This window comes from Micromys minutus (genome assembly GCF_963924665.1).
Source record: "Micromys minutus genome assembly, chromosome: 10".
NCBI classification, from domain to species: Eukaryota; Metazoa; Chordata; class Mammalia; order Rodentia; family Muridae; genus Micromys; species Micromys minutus.
In genome coordinates this window covers 41,968,201-41,981,153 of record NC_137979.1, presented here as the reverse complement: position 1 = coordinate 41,981,153, position 12,953 = coordinate 41,968,201, and the positions used below count along the sequence as shown (strand labels likewise).

General features: G+C 48.2%; 2 protein-coding genes across 7 annotated transcripts in view; one reads left to right on the top strand and one right to left on the bottom strand.

Annotated features, from left to right (window-relative positions):
- Positions 1 to 12,434, top strand: part of SGCA (sarcoglycan alpha) — a 17,261-nt gene extending 4,827 nt beyond the window's left edge. Inside the window, exons 9-11 of one of the 6 annotated variants that reach the window (XR_013975181.1) lie at positions 5,197 to 5,387; positions 5,849 to 6,054; positions 9,329 to 12,434. Coding sequence is in view for 4 of the 6 variants with exons in the window: in XM_080923552.1 (XP_080779678.1) it covers positions 5,197 to 5,377 (181 nt within the window). In the remaining 2 variants the exon portion in view is untranslated. The other 5 variants (XR_013975182.1, XM_080923552.1, XM_080923555.1 and 2 more) reach the window with 5 other exon arrangements.
- Positions 34 to 5,189, bottom strand: LOC308425920 (histone H1.9-like). The gene has a single exon (XM_080923556.1). It carries the CDS (start codon positions 579 to 581, stop codon positions 63 to 65), a length of 519 nt encoding a protein of 172 aa, XP_080779682.1. The 5' UTR covers positions 582 to 5,189; the 3' UTR covers positions 34 to 62.
- Positions 12,435 to 12,953: the final 519 nt, after the last annotated feature.

The following is a 12,953-nucleotide window of genomic DNA, read 5'->3' as shown; positions in this document are numbered from 1 at the left end:
GAAATAAGTTGGGTTTTATTCCCACTTCGTGGCAAGCCTGGCACCCTGCCTGACCTGCCGTATTAATGGCGGCGGCCTTTAGCCACCCCACGAACTCCTTTGTAAAGCCGGTTATGGCTCTTTTTGGAGCCCAGCAGTGATCCACGTGGTCCAGACCGGCGCTTCCCAGGCTTCTGCCTCTTTTGCCTCCGCTGGCGTCTCTTGGTCCCGCGCTTGGACTTGGAGGCCTCCTTTTTGCCCAGGCGGAAAGAGCCGGAGGCACCCTTGCCGGTCACCTGTTTGAGCATGCCTTTCTTGACTAGATTCTGGAGCGCACGCTTGAAGCGCCAGGTGTTATGGGCCATATTGTACCCTGTGGTAGACACAGCTTTCTTCAAGGCAGCCAGGGACACACGGCTATGTACCCCTTTGTCAGCCACAGCTCTCAGAATCACCTTTGACATGGTGGGCTTCCGCAGGGTTTGGATGCCGACGTTGGGTCCAGTCTTGCTCTCACTCTGGCTTGGGACCTGTGATGTGCTGGCATCTTGGTCTCCAGCCACTACAGTATTTACGGATGGAGATGGTGACTCCAGCGGCATATCTTTCTGAATCTCTTCCGGAGATGGCTGTAGAGCCCTAGGTGCTAGGATCTCCAGGGTGGCGGCTGGAAAAGTCTACCCGGTTCCTCTCGGTAGTGGGTGGGGTGTGTTCTGGCTTCTGCTTCCCTCAGAGGCGCCTCTGTAAGGGGGTCTGGGCCACACCTCGGCCAGAGAGGGGACCAAGGATGTTCACCCACGATTGGCCTCCGCAGACTTGTGCTGTGGGCTCAGCGGCTGGTGAAGTTATCTGTGCAATGACCTCAAGGGGGTCATTGTGAGGTAGGCAGAATCTTGTGGGGGTCATAGTAACCCCATTGTTTCTATTTAGGAAGGTCTGAAGCACCAGATAGTGGGAACATCTGATAGGTCAGATGCCCATCAGAGGAAGCAGTAGCTGGTTGAGCCTGCGCAGGGAATGTGCATACATATATGGAATATACGTACATTTCTGAATCAATTCTAGGACATTTAGAATCCTCAGTGCTGCATATGCAATCCAGGGTTTCACACACACTAGGCAGGTGTTTTACTACTGAACTATATCCTGAATCCAAGCGGTCAGTTTTAAATTTACCATTTTACTGCCAACAGTCTCCACCCATAGGATCTTTGTGTTCCATCTGCTAACATTTAGTGTTTATTATTTAGAGATGAGATTTTTTTTTTTTAAAGAGTGAGTTGAGACAGGTTTTCTCTGTGTAGCTTTAGCTCTCCTGGAAGTAGCTCTGTAAACCAGGCTGGCTTCACACTTAGTGACCCACCTGCCTCTACCGAGTGCTGGGGTTAAAGGCCTGTGTCCCCACTGCCTGGCAGAGATAGGGTCAAACTATATAGCCCTGGCTGGCCAGGGATTCCCTATATAAATAGGCTGGCCTCAAACACAGATCTGTCTCTGCCTTCCAAGTGCTGGGATTAAAGGCATGTGCCACCACGTCTGGTTACATTTATTTTTTGAGTAGGGTGCTGGCCTTAATATACAGCTAAAAATAACTTCCGGATCTACTGACTTTTCCTTCCTTAGTGCTAGAAATTAAAGGTGTCTCTCCCCTCCCGGCTTCCGAGATGCTGAGGGTTGAATCTAGAGCTTCTTACCTGCTATGCATGCACCTTACCAGCTGAATTATTCCGATATATTTTAAACACAAGAATTATAATTAATTTTTTTTCTTTTCTTATTGGATAGTTTCTTTATTTACATTTCAAATGTTAGCCCCTTTCTCAATTTTCCCTCTGGAATCCCCTTTTCCCATCCCCCCCAAGAAGAAAAATTTTTAACAGAAAATACACTTTTCTTAGCAAAATGCAATTTTTTTGGCTTATGTAAATTGATCAGTCTTTCACACAAAATTGTTAAAAAATGTTGTATTAAACTGGATATGGTGGTCCGTGTCTGTCTGCAATCCCAGCTCTGTAGAGCTGGAGACAGGAGCGTCTCTATCCAGCCTCCACTGGAGGCCATGCTGGCTTCCACAAGAACCTGTCTTAAAACCAAAAACGAGAAGCATAAAAGGTTCTGAGTTTATTTAGTTTTTTTTTTGTTTGTTTGTTTTCTTTTATGTTTTGAGATAAGGCTTTTCCACGTTGCCCTGACTTTCCTGGAACTCACTTTGTAGACCAGGCTGGCCCCAAATCCATAGAGATTTGCCTGCCTCTGCCTCCTGAGTGCTGGGATTAAAGGCTTGCGTGTGCTACCGCTGCCGGGCTGGGTTTTATTGTCTTCTCTTTGTGTTTTACTTTATAGATCTTTCCCAATGGAGAGCAATAATTCTAACATGTGTTTCACAGGGGGGGGGGTGTTTTATTTTTTTCTGTGGGCTGTGCCAGGTGTGATCAGTTGTTTCTCTGGTACTGTGATTTCTCTCTTGTGACTGGTGTATTTCACCACATGTAGCTTTCCTGCTTCAGTCCGAAGGTCTGATGTCTGCTTCCCTTCTTCTGCTTGGAACAGAATACTTTTCGCCCCCTAGTCCCTCAGCCTTTGCCAGCCTGAGTTTTGCGTTGATTTAGTTCTATCAGATGCAGTTATTTTAATGTAGGTCAATGCCTGTCACTTTTCAAACTGGCCACAGAAGTAGTTTTGCTGCCTAACACCTGTATCAGATCAGACTGGTCATGGAGCTCCAGGCCCCAGTGGCATTGTGTCTGTGTGCCAGGGGCAGATTGTCTGTTAGTGGTGTAGATGTAGGAGAGACCAATGACCACAAGTGTGTCTGTGAGTGTGTTTGTATGCAGCAGTGGCTGCCTGTTCTTCCATCTGTCTCCCTCGGGAAGGCTCCATGGGGTTTGATGTGTACTGCCCTGCTCTTCTTGGGAGATTGTTTTCCCCCACTTGTACATTCCCAGAGTGAAGAGACCCCCTGTGCAGGGTTGGGGTGGGAGGGGCTTGTTGGTGAAGGCCTTCCCTGGGATGTGGGATGGGGGATGCAGGATGCACCTGCCTCACTGGCTCCTCTTAGCATCCACACGCCTCTTGCTCTCATCCCTGCACAGGGTCTCTTCACCCAGGGATGGAGAATTGTGTTTTGGATGATTCAGTTTGCCGAATTCAACATTTAGGAGCTTATTTAACTCTGCCCCGGCCTTAGACAGTGACCTCATTTCTTTTCCTGGCCAGCGGGAGCTCAGTCCTGCTTCTACGGGGAATGAGGCCAGTTCTCTATGAGGTCTGCCTGTCTTTCAGTGCTCTAACCTCCAGGCTCTTAGCTGCAGCTGGTGTCCACTGACTGGGCCGTGCACTTCTGCTAGGGACCCTTCTCCTACCTTTTAGTAACTGAATGACAAAAGGGAGGCATCTTCAGCCTGCCTGGAACTTTGGTTTCCATAAGAAAACTCAATTCTTAAATCTGTTTTTTTAAGATGGCTTCATTGTACAGCCCAAGCCGGCCTCAAACTCCAGCTTTTCCTGCCTCAGCCTCCCATGCTCTATGCTACCATGCCTAGCAGAAAACTTATTGTTTACAAAGAAAAGCCTCTGTTCTGACCTGAAGATCAGGAGTTTGGGAAAGCGTTTCCAGACTAAGCCGGAAACAAGGCAGGTTTCTGTGAATGAGAGAGTTGAAAACAACCTCCCCCGAGGGCACATTCACTGTGGGGCTTGTTGTAGTTCAATATAGCTTCCTATAGTAATAGCTCAGAGAGGTTAAACCATTTACCAAATGTCACAAAGCAGTAAGCAGCAGAAGCCCGGCGATTAAAACAAAACACAACAAAACAACAACAACAACAACAAGTCCTGATGCTCCACTCCTGTGTTTAGTTGGCTTCTTTGTACAGCCCAAGCTGGCCTCAAACTCAAACTCAGACACACGACAGGTTGCTCTGGTACAACAGAAAACAAAGACCTAGGACTGTCACATAAGCTCAACCTGAAGCTGGAGTTCAGGAAGGGCCTGATGGGTGTGGCTATTCCCTGCATCAGGGGTTTGCAGGTTGCTGAGGGTGGAGCTGAAACAGCTCAAGGAACTCTGGTCCAAGATTGAGACTGGAAAGCAAGAAGGGGGTGGGGGCAGCTGTGTCAGGCACCAAGGAGCAGAGATCAGGTTCAAGAAGCCCAGATAATAAGATTCAGAGCTTGATGGGCCATAGAGAAAGTATCCCAGAAAGGTCAAAAAACTAGGTCAAAAGAAGAGGCAAAGGAATGGGTAAGATGCCCGAGAGACGTAAGGACGGGAAGAAAGGATAGAGTTAGTCTTGATGCTTGATACTGAGGGAGGTTGTGAAGAGCTAGAAGGGACTGAGAAGACCAGGGGAATATAAAAACACGACATGGCTGGGGATGCAGCCAGTTGGGAGGATACTTGTATGTACGGAACTCTGGATTTGACCCTCGGTATCATGTAAACTGGACATGTGGCACACCCCTGTAATGCTAGCAGTTGGGAGATGGAAGCAGGAGGATCAGGAGTTCAAGGTCATCCCCAGTCAGTTGGGTTTTGAGGCACTGGGCCCTCTAAGTTTTAAACAAACCAAATCAGAACACGACTATAAAGCCCAGCTAATGCTGCAAATAGAAACTTCGTGTGGTTATCTGCTCCTGCCTTGGCATCTTGTGAATTACCTATGCTGGCCACTATTCCAAACACACACCTATTCTTTCTTTTTCTCTCTTTCTTCCTTTCTTCTTTCCTTCCTTCCTTCCTTTTCTTTCTTTCTTTTCTTTTAAAATTTGTTTATTTATTTTATGTGAGTACACAGTCACTGTCTTCAGACACACCAGAAGAGGGCATAGGATCCCATTACAGATGGTTGTGAGCCACCATGTGGTTGCTGGGAACTGAATTCAAGACCCTTGGAAGAACAGTCAGTGCTCTTAATCACTGAGCCATCTCTCCAGCCCTATATTTTCTTTATTCTGCATAACAATGGGGCAGGCACATGGTAGGATATGAGTATTATTATCTTGACTTTACAGTTAGAAGAAATGGAAGCAAAAAGGTGTTCAGCCAAGAACACACAGCTTTAAATCAAGGCCGTCCATATGCGGAGCCTTGTCTCAATCACTGGGCACAAGCAGGTGCTTGTGTTTGAGCGGACAGCAGGATGGCTTTGAGGCAGTGCCAGGCTAGCTCCTGGAGGCCAATTCCAAGGGCTGATGATCTTCTGCTTGTGTCTTTAGCATCCAGATGTTTCACCACTGTACCATCCATGGGAATACAGAAGAGCTTCGGCAGATGGCAGCCAGCCGTGAGGTGCCCCGGCCTCTTTCCACCTTGCCCATGTTCAATGTGCGCACAGGAGAACGGTTACCTCCCCGAGTAGACAGCGCACAGATGCCCCTCATCCTGGACCAGCACTGAGCTCTGCCAGGTGAGTATGGCTGGGTAGCGCCACCCTCCAACCAAGAAATAAGGGAGCCTTTTTCTCAAGGCTGGGGCACATGGTAGGATATGGGAGATCACACTTACCTGCTTGCCCCCATGCACAGGTGCTCAACAGTGCTGGAATGGTGCCCCCCAACTGCCAAACAGTTAGGACCAGAGGGCCAGGATAAGAGATACTGGTACCCTCACCCCTCCCCTCTATCCTCTACATGCCCTTTTAGCTCCAGCTCCAGCTGCATCACTTAGAGCTGCTGACCTGTATACCCATCTACAACTGATTCCAGCTCCTAGCCTACTGGACCTCTGGCTCCAAACAGGCAGACGAATGGAGTAGGGAGGGGTGGGGATGCTTGAACTCAGCACCCAAGAATAAAAAATTACCTGCTACTCCGCTTATTGCTTCTAGTGCTTCTATCTCTGCCTCTGTTTCCCCTTTTCTATCCCCAGGGGATGCCATCTTGCCCTTTGGACTCTTCCAAGGTTGCCGTTCTCAAATTCACTGGATCTGGTCACGTTGTCTGACTGGTTCATTAGTCACACTTTCTAGACCAAGAAATTAAAGCATATGGAGAGAGAAAGTGTTTTGCTCAAAATGACAGAGCAAGTCCTGTCTGCCCATACACTGCCTTCAGTGGAGTAGAGGACTTTGAGGGGTGAGGAACCAGTCCTTACTTGGAGACCTGATAGGCACCTGCCACAGTTCCCTGCAGGAACTTCCGTTGCATGCTGTGTTTGGGGAGAGGCTGGTCTTAGTAGGGAGCTGTTGGGAGGTGGCACTGTCCTGCTACCTGGGTACCAGAGGTCTACCATTCTAGAATGTTCCCTGAGCTCAGTGTTGCTAGTGTGGCTTCTCCTGCTCAAGCTCTGAGATGTTCGGCTGGCTATGCAGGGGCCTGGGATTATTTGCCTGGGTTGCTACCTCTGGAGCAGGCCGGCTCTGCTTCACCATCTGTCTGTGATGGGTCTCATGGGATATTACTTTCTTGGGAGGATAGTCTGAGACTCACCCTGAAAGGCAAAGTGTCAGGGTTTCTATTCCTGCACAAACATCATGACCAAGAAGCAAGTTGGGGAGGAAAGGGTTTATTCAGCTTATACTTCCACATTGCTGTTCATCACCAAAGGAAGTCAGGACAGGAACTCACACAGGATAGGAACCTGGAGGCAGGAGCTGATGCAGAGGCCATGGAGGGGTGCTGCTTACTGGCTTGCTTCCCCTGGCTTGCTCAGCTTTCTTTTTTATAGAACCCAGGACTACCAGCCCAGAGATGGCAACACCCACAACGCCCCTCCCCCCACCCTTGATCACTAGTTGAGAAAATGCCTTACAGCTCACGGAGGCATTTCCTCAAGGAGGCTCCTTTCTCTATGATTACTCCGGATTGTGTCAAGCTGACACACAAAACCAGTCGGTACAGGGACCTTGATAGAGTAACATCAAAGGAGCAAGGATACATGGCCCAGCCCACCTCTTCTAAAAATATGCGTAGCCACGGCATGGCTCCTCTTTAAGGCCTCTTTCCTAGGAGCTTCTGGCTCCTCAGCTCCCCATTTTTCTTTCTTTTGACAGGGTCTCCCTACATAGCCTTAGCTATCCTAGAGCTCATTATGTAGATCAGTCTGGCTTCAAACTCCCCTAGATTGTCACAACTTCCTTCACTTGTGGTCTCTGCTCTAAAACAGATCACCAGATTGGCCCTCCCTGTCTACTCTGCTCCCATGCCTTCCAGCGTCCCTTCAAAGCCCTCTTGGCTCTCTGATAGGGGATGCTGTCTGGGCTCATGGGTTATAGGTCTTCTGGGCTGTTGAGATGGCTCAGCTGTCTCACAACCAAAACATCAAGCCTTCTGCCAGCACTAGATTCAGGATTCTGCCCACCCTCTCTCTAATAGCCCACCCCACCCTACCCTTAAGGTTCAGCACAGCTCCTGCATACAGAAGATGCCAGGCTGGGCTGTTTGAATCACCTGTCCGTGTGTCTGCTCAGAGTTCTTTTTTTTGTTTTCACCCATTTGTTTTTATTTTATGTGCACTGGTGCTTTGCCTGCATGTATGTCTGTGTGAGGGTGTCAAGTCCCCTAGATCTGGAGTTACTGACAGTTATGATCTGCCATGTGATAGCTGGGAATCGAACCTGGGTCTTCTGGAAGAGCAGTGCTCTAACTGCTAAACCATCTCATCTCTCTTGATTCCATGTTTTGTTTGTGTTTGTTTGTCTTTCAGTTTTTATGTGTATGGGCATTTTGTCTGCATGTATGTCCTGTAGAGACCAAAAGAAGTATCAGATCCCCTGGGACTGGAGTTACAGATAGCTTATGCTCGCCATCTGGAATCGAACCCTGGTCCTCTACGAGAGCAGCCAGTCCTCTACGAGAGCAGCCGGTGCTCTTAACTGCGGAGTCGTCTTAATGGCTAATTAAGTGCAGTAAGGGGGAAGAGGGGTGCAGTGTAGAACAGGAGTGAAATCTGAAATTGACTTTGACTAATCTGTTGAGATAAATCACTACCTTCAGACCAACTTGCCCAGAGCTCTGAAAGAGGCTGCACTTCCTCTCCGTGGAAAAAGGCTAGGTCTCTACTACTATTCTCTGTAGCCCATTCTGCCTACTCTGGGCACCTCAAGCCCATTAGCTGTGTAATTATGGAACTGGGTTGGTAAGCATTGACCGAGGCTGGCGGGGTAGCAGGGAGGGTGGGGGCAGCGCTCGCGCTGGCACAGTATTTGGTCTCAGTGGCTGGAGGGATGGGCTCTTTGCTGAACAACCAGATGCCTCTGTTTCATTAGTTACTTCCTCCTTCTACCGGAGACCCTTCAGTTGATGAACTCCAGATCAGTGTCATAGTCCTGGGGTTTATGCTAGCTTCAAATGGGTTCCTGCGCCTTTAAGGTGGGGGCTGCTGGCTCCTCTCTCCCCTCTGTCTGGTTTCCTACGTGTCCTTCCTGGGCTGGCCAAGGGCGGGAGAATAAAAAGTCAGCTCCTCCCTCCCTCTGCTTCCTGGCCTTGCCTTGGGCTCTTGGCAGCCTCTTCCCCTCAAGAGCTCAGTTCCAAAGAGCACACAGGAGCCTGCTTGGCTGCCTTCCTGAAAGGAAGTGGCCCAGACAAGTAGCTGGGAGGATGGCGTGACTACCGAAGACACTGACTGAGCCCTTCCTGGGCATCCATATGTGAACGCCCAGATGACCAGCAGCGCACAGGGAGGACACAGACACACTTAGCACCCACTGAGCAGGAGTACCCCCCCCCGCCCCCCCCGCGCGCTTTTGTGGCTTCATGCTGCACTCACTACACCCTGCTTCTAGCTCTGTTGATGGTGGCCCTGTTTATGAGGCTTGAGTGGCCTCCACCTTCAGTCTAAATACAGACTACACATGCGCACCCCGTCCTATTGTCCAGATTCTGGAATCTACCCGCTGCCTACAGCAGGCTTCAACCACCAAGGCCACACCTCTCCAGACAGGGTTTAAACACGGCTCAGGCACACCCTATCGACCTCGACCTCAACAGTTAGTTTGCTCCTAAACGGAGTCATTCCTACTGCGGGGCTGAAGTGAGAACCCATGAGACTAGGCATACCAGTTAACCCATGGTAACACTTCCAAGGAACAGTGTTACCCTGGGTACCACACAGCCTCCTCAGGGAGAGAGGTGTGTGGGACTCTCTGACCCGTCAGACCCAGACTGATGGGCTCTGCTTCCCCTGATGCCTCAAAAACTGCTGGTTTTTCCTTCTGAATGGAGGTATGAATGATAAAGTTCACACTCCTTAAGTGCAGTGGTGCTGCTGATCACGTGTGGACACCAGAAATACGGCTATTTGGAACCAAGATGTGCATGGTTTTAATGGTTATTTGAGATTGTATTAGGTTAAATAAGATATGAAACTAGTTTCACCTGACTTTTTTTTTTTTTTTTTTTTGAAACACAGGGGTTCATGTAACCCAGGCTTCGAACTAGAGATGATGCTGAGAGATGACCTTGAGTTTTTGATCCTGTCCTCACCTCTCATGTGGGATAGAGATTGAACCCAGAGCATCGTGCATGCTAGGAATCACTGTACCAACTGAGCTACACCTCAGCTCATCTCTTCTTCCTTTTTAAACATGGATGCTGGTAAATGAAAAATATGGGGATAGAGAGATGGCTTAGTGGTTAAGAGGACTGAGTACTCTTCCGGGGTTCAATCACCAACACCTGTATGGCAGCTTATAACTGTCTGTAACTAAGGTTCCAGGGAACCCTGCTCCTTCACAAAGACATAGATACAGGCAAAACACCAATGCACATAAAATAAAATAAAGAAAATTTAAAAAATGTATGAGTTACCCACAATCTTCTTAACATTGCATGCTCACACGTGTGAGTGCACACACACAAATGCAATGTACACACACATGCACACACATGCATACACACTCACACAGGCACACACTCATACACAAAAATCATAGGCATGTATACACATCATTGTGCACACATGAGTGTGTGTGTGTGTGTGTTGTGTGTTAGTGTGTTCCACAGCATGTATGTGAAAGTTAGAAGAAAACTCAAGCTTGGCACCAAGTACCATTATTTGCTGAGCCATCTTACTAGTCCCACACTCTATTGTTATGGTGGTAATGATTTCATGGCTTTTCCAAATCCACTCAGACTCAGAGCTTGGTCTTTTGCTCTTGGTGCTGGTGTTCCACAGCCCTCAAAATAGAAGCTTGCCCCATAGCAACTGGGTGTCTTCCAATGTGAGAAGGCACCCTCTGTCCTCTGAACCAGCTTCAGTACCCATGGTGTCTTTCACCTCCCTCCTCTCTTCTGTCTTTCTTTTTCAGTTGCCTTGTTTTTCAGTTCATGCCATAGTCTGTCTGTCTGTCTTCTTTTGCTTCTTTTTCAGACAGAGTTTCTCTGTGTGTAGCCCTGGCTGTTCTGGATCACTATTTATAAACCAGGCTGCCTTGGAACTCACAGAGATCCTCCTGCCTTTGTCTCCCGAGTACTGGGATTAAAGGTGTGCTACCATGCCCCTGTTCCTCCTATCATTTTAAGCAGGGAGAATTACATGTGGTCCAGTACCTTTGGGTACCAACTTATCTCCCTTCCTGCCTGGCTTTGCCCATTCTCTGCAAAGAGTTGAAATCTCCCTGTGCACCAGGATCAATCACCCTCCCAGAAAGACTATCTTCCCCCAGGTCCTGCATCCTCCATGCAAATGCCCCAGCTCAGTTTGTCGCACACAATCAGGAAGGACACACTAACAGCCAGCTCTGGGCATTCCCACTGGTGTGGAGACTTTGGGATGGTTGTCTCCTTTCACACCAGTCTTTCCTGATTTCCCCAAATGTCTCTCTGCTCATACTCTAACCCATCAGCCTGAACAGATAAATTTGTAAGACTTGTATGTCCAGATGCTGTGATCTCCCACCTACACCACAACAGGAAGGGGCCTGTGGACATAGATGCCATTGGTTACAGGTAAGTTGGCACAGAAAGACACACATTCTTGCCCACTCGGCTCCCACACAAACTCAGGGTCACTCACACCATTATGAGTGCCTCCCCTCATGGGTGGGTACTCCCCTAGTCTTCCCTCATGCCGCTGGGGTCCCCAAGCTCCAGCTAGAAGCTTTCTCACTCTGGTCACATGCAGCTCAGTCTATGGAAGTCTTTGAGACAGCTAGAAACAGGATTAAAAAGCTGAACGAAGGAGAACGTACCATCTTTAGGTTACAGCAAATCCATCCAGGAGGTGAGCGGGCTCCAGGTCCCTCCCCAAAGGGACTCAGATTCCAAAAAGACAGCAAAAGTAAAAAAATCAAAACGAAGCCTTTTTTCCCGGTACATTTTCTACTTGGATTTGACTGAAGTATCGGCTCCAGGAGACTAGTCTTCCCCATAAAAAACAAAAATGAATGTCGTCCAGCAAAGCTGGGAGTAGGTGCTGTGTTAGCACGCAGGGGACAGTGAGGGTCTTGGGAACAGGGCCTGGCATCTGTATTTAAGGCATAATGATGTCAGCGGAAAGGAGGACTTGGGTTCAGTGTGTGATACAATGATCTCTTTGTTGTCCCCTTCCCCTCCTGTTCTGCACACACATTTAGAGCACATACCAGCCCACGCCACATGACAGCCGCTGTGGGGTGCTGTGCACAAGGCCTACCACAGGATGCACATGCCTGTGTATATATCCACATGTGTACACGTATGTACATGCAGATGGACATATAGATTTGCATATGCACAGTGACTGCAGCAGTAAAGGTCAGGATTGCAGACCCTTATCTCTGAGCTACATTTTAAGTGTTCAGTTACCGGTCACGCCAGGAAGCTGCCATTTGCTCCCTTTCCTGGCTAGTTTGTTCTTCTCACCTTCACCTTTACCTAGTTCTGTACTCACAGCCTTCAGAGGACCTCTGTAACCATCTTGTCTCTCCCTGGTACCTATAGAGACTGTGCCCAGCCCTGCACAGAATCTCCAGGCCTTGGCACTGGAAAAAACATGGTGGACTGTGACCACAGGAGCCTGGTCAAAACGTATAGGTAAAGGGCTAACAGTGTGTTGGGACCTCAGAGGGCTGAGGTCAGCCTGGGCTTGGTAGGGAAGAGGGAAGAAAAAAAATTTGAGTTGAGGAATTAAGAACAGTAGAGAGATGAGACATAATGCCAGGAATATGGAGGGAATAAAATGAGAAGGGTGTGTGTGTGTGTGTGTGTGTGTGTGACTATATATATGTATATATGTTTATATATATGTATTTACACACACACACACACACACACACACACACACACACACCTTTTGGCTGATATGACTGATGTAGGCCATGGCAGAGACAAAAAGCTTAGACAAGTGAGTAGTGGCTTGGTACAGCTCAGATGCTGAGTTCAGAAAATGGACCCTGTGAAGAAAGAAGGAGATAGGCCTAGCCAGGAAGGCTGGTGACCTGGAAAGGCATCACCCAATCAATGTATCAATTGATGGGTCTATCAGTACCACTCAATTTTGGATAATTTGTGTCTGAATAAATCTTTATACTCCTTAACTTCTTTTTCCTCTCTAGATAAATTTTCTTTTTACATTGCCCTCATATAAAGTGCTAATAATACATATTAATAATAATACATATTAAAGGTCGTAATTAATAGTCTTGAATACTCAGTGCCAATAAGAGCAATTGTGTCCAGTGGACACCCTAGTATTGGTCAGTCTTTCTGGTAGCACAAGGAAGGGAATCTACAAATGGGCTGCTCCTTCCTTTCAAATTTGGGACCTGACTTCATGAGGGAAAGGGGTCATCTGTGTCCTTATATCTAGGTCTGGTTCAATGCAGACTTCTGCTTGCTGGAATCACAGGTTTTCCACTATGTCCTCATTCTCTGAGATGTGGGGGACAGCCAGTTACCTTCCTTCTAGTGTCTCAGATCCTCAGAGGAAGGGAGGGAAAGAGGGAGGGGAGGAGAGATGGAGGGAGGGAGGGAGGGAAAAGGAGGAAGAAGAAGTAAACCGTTGTAGAGATAAAGGGAAAGGAAAGAAGAGTCAGGAAGAGGGTAGGATGATTCCC

Bases quoted from the DNA above. Each gene is read 5' to 3' on its own strand.
- LOC308425920 (XM_080923556.1), bottom strand. From the start codon at position 581: ATGCCGCTGGAGTCACCATCTCCATCCGTAAATACTGTAGTGGCTGGA.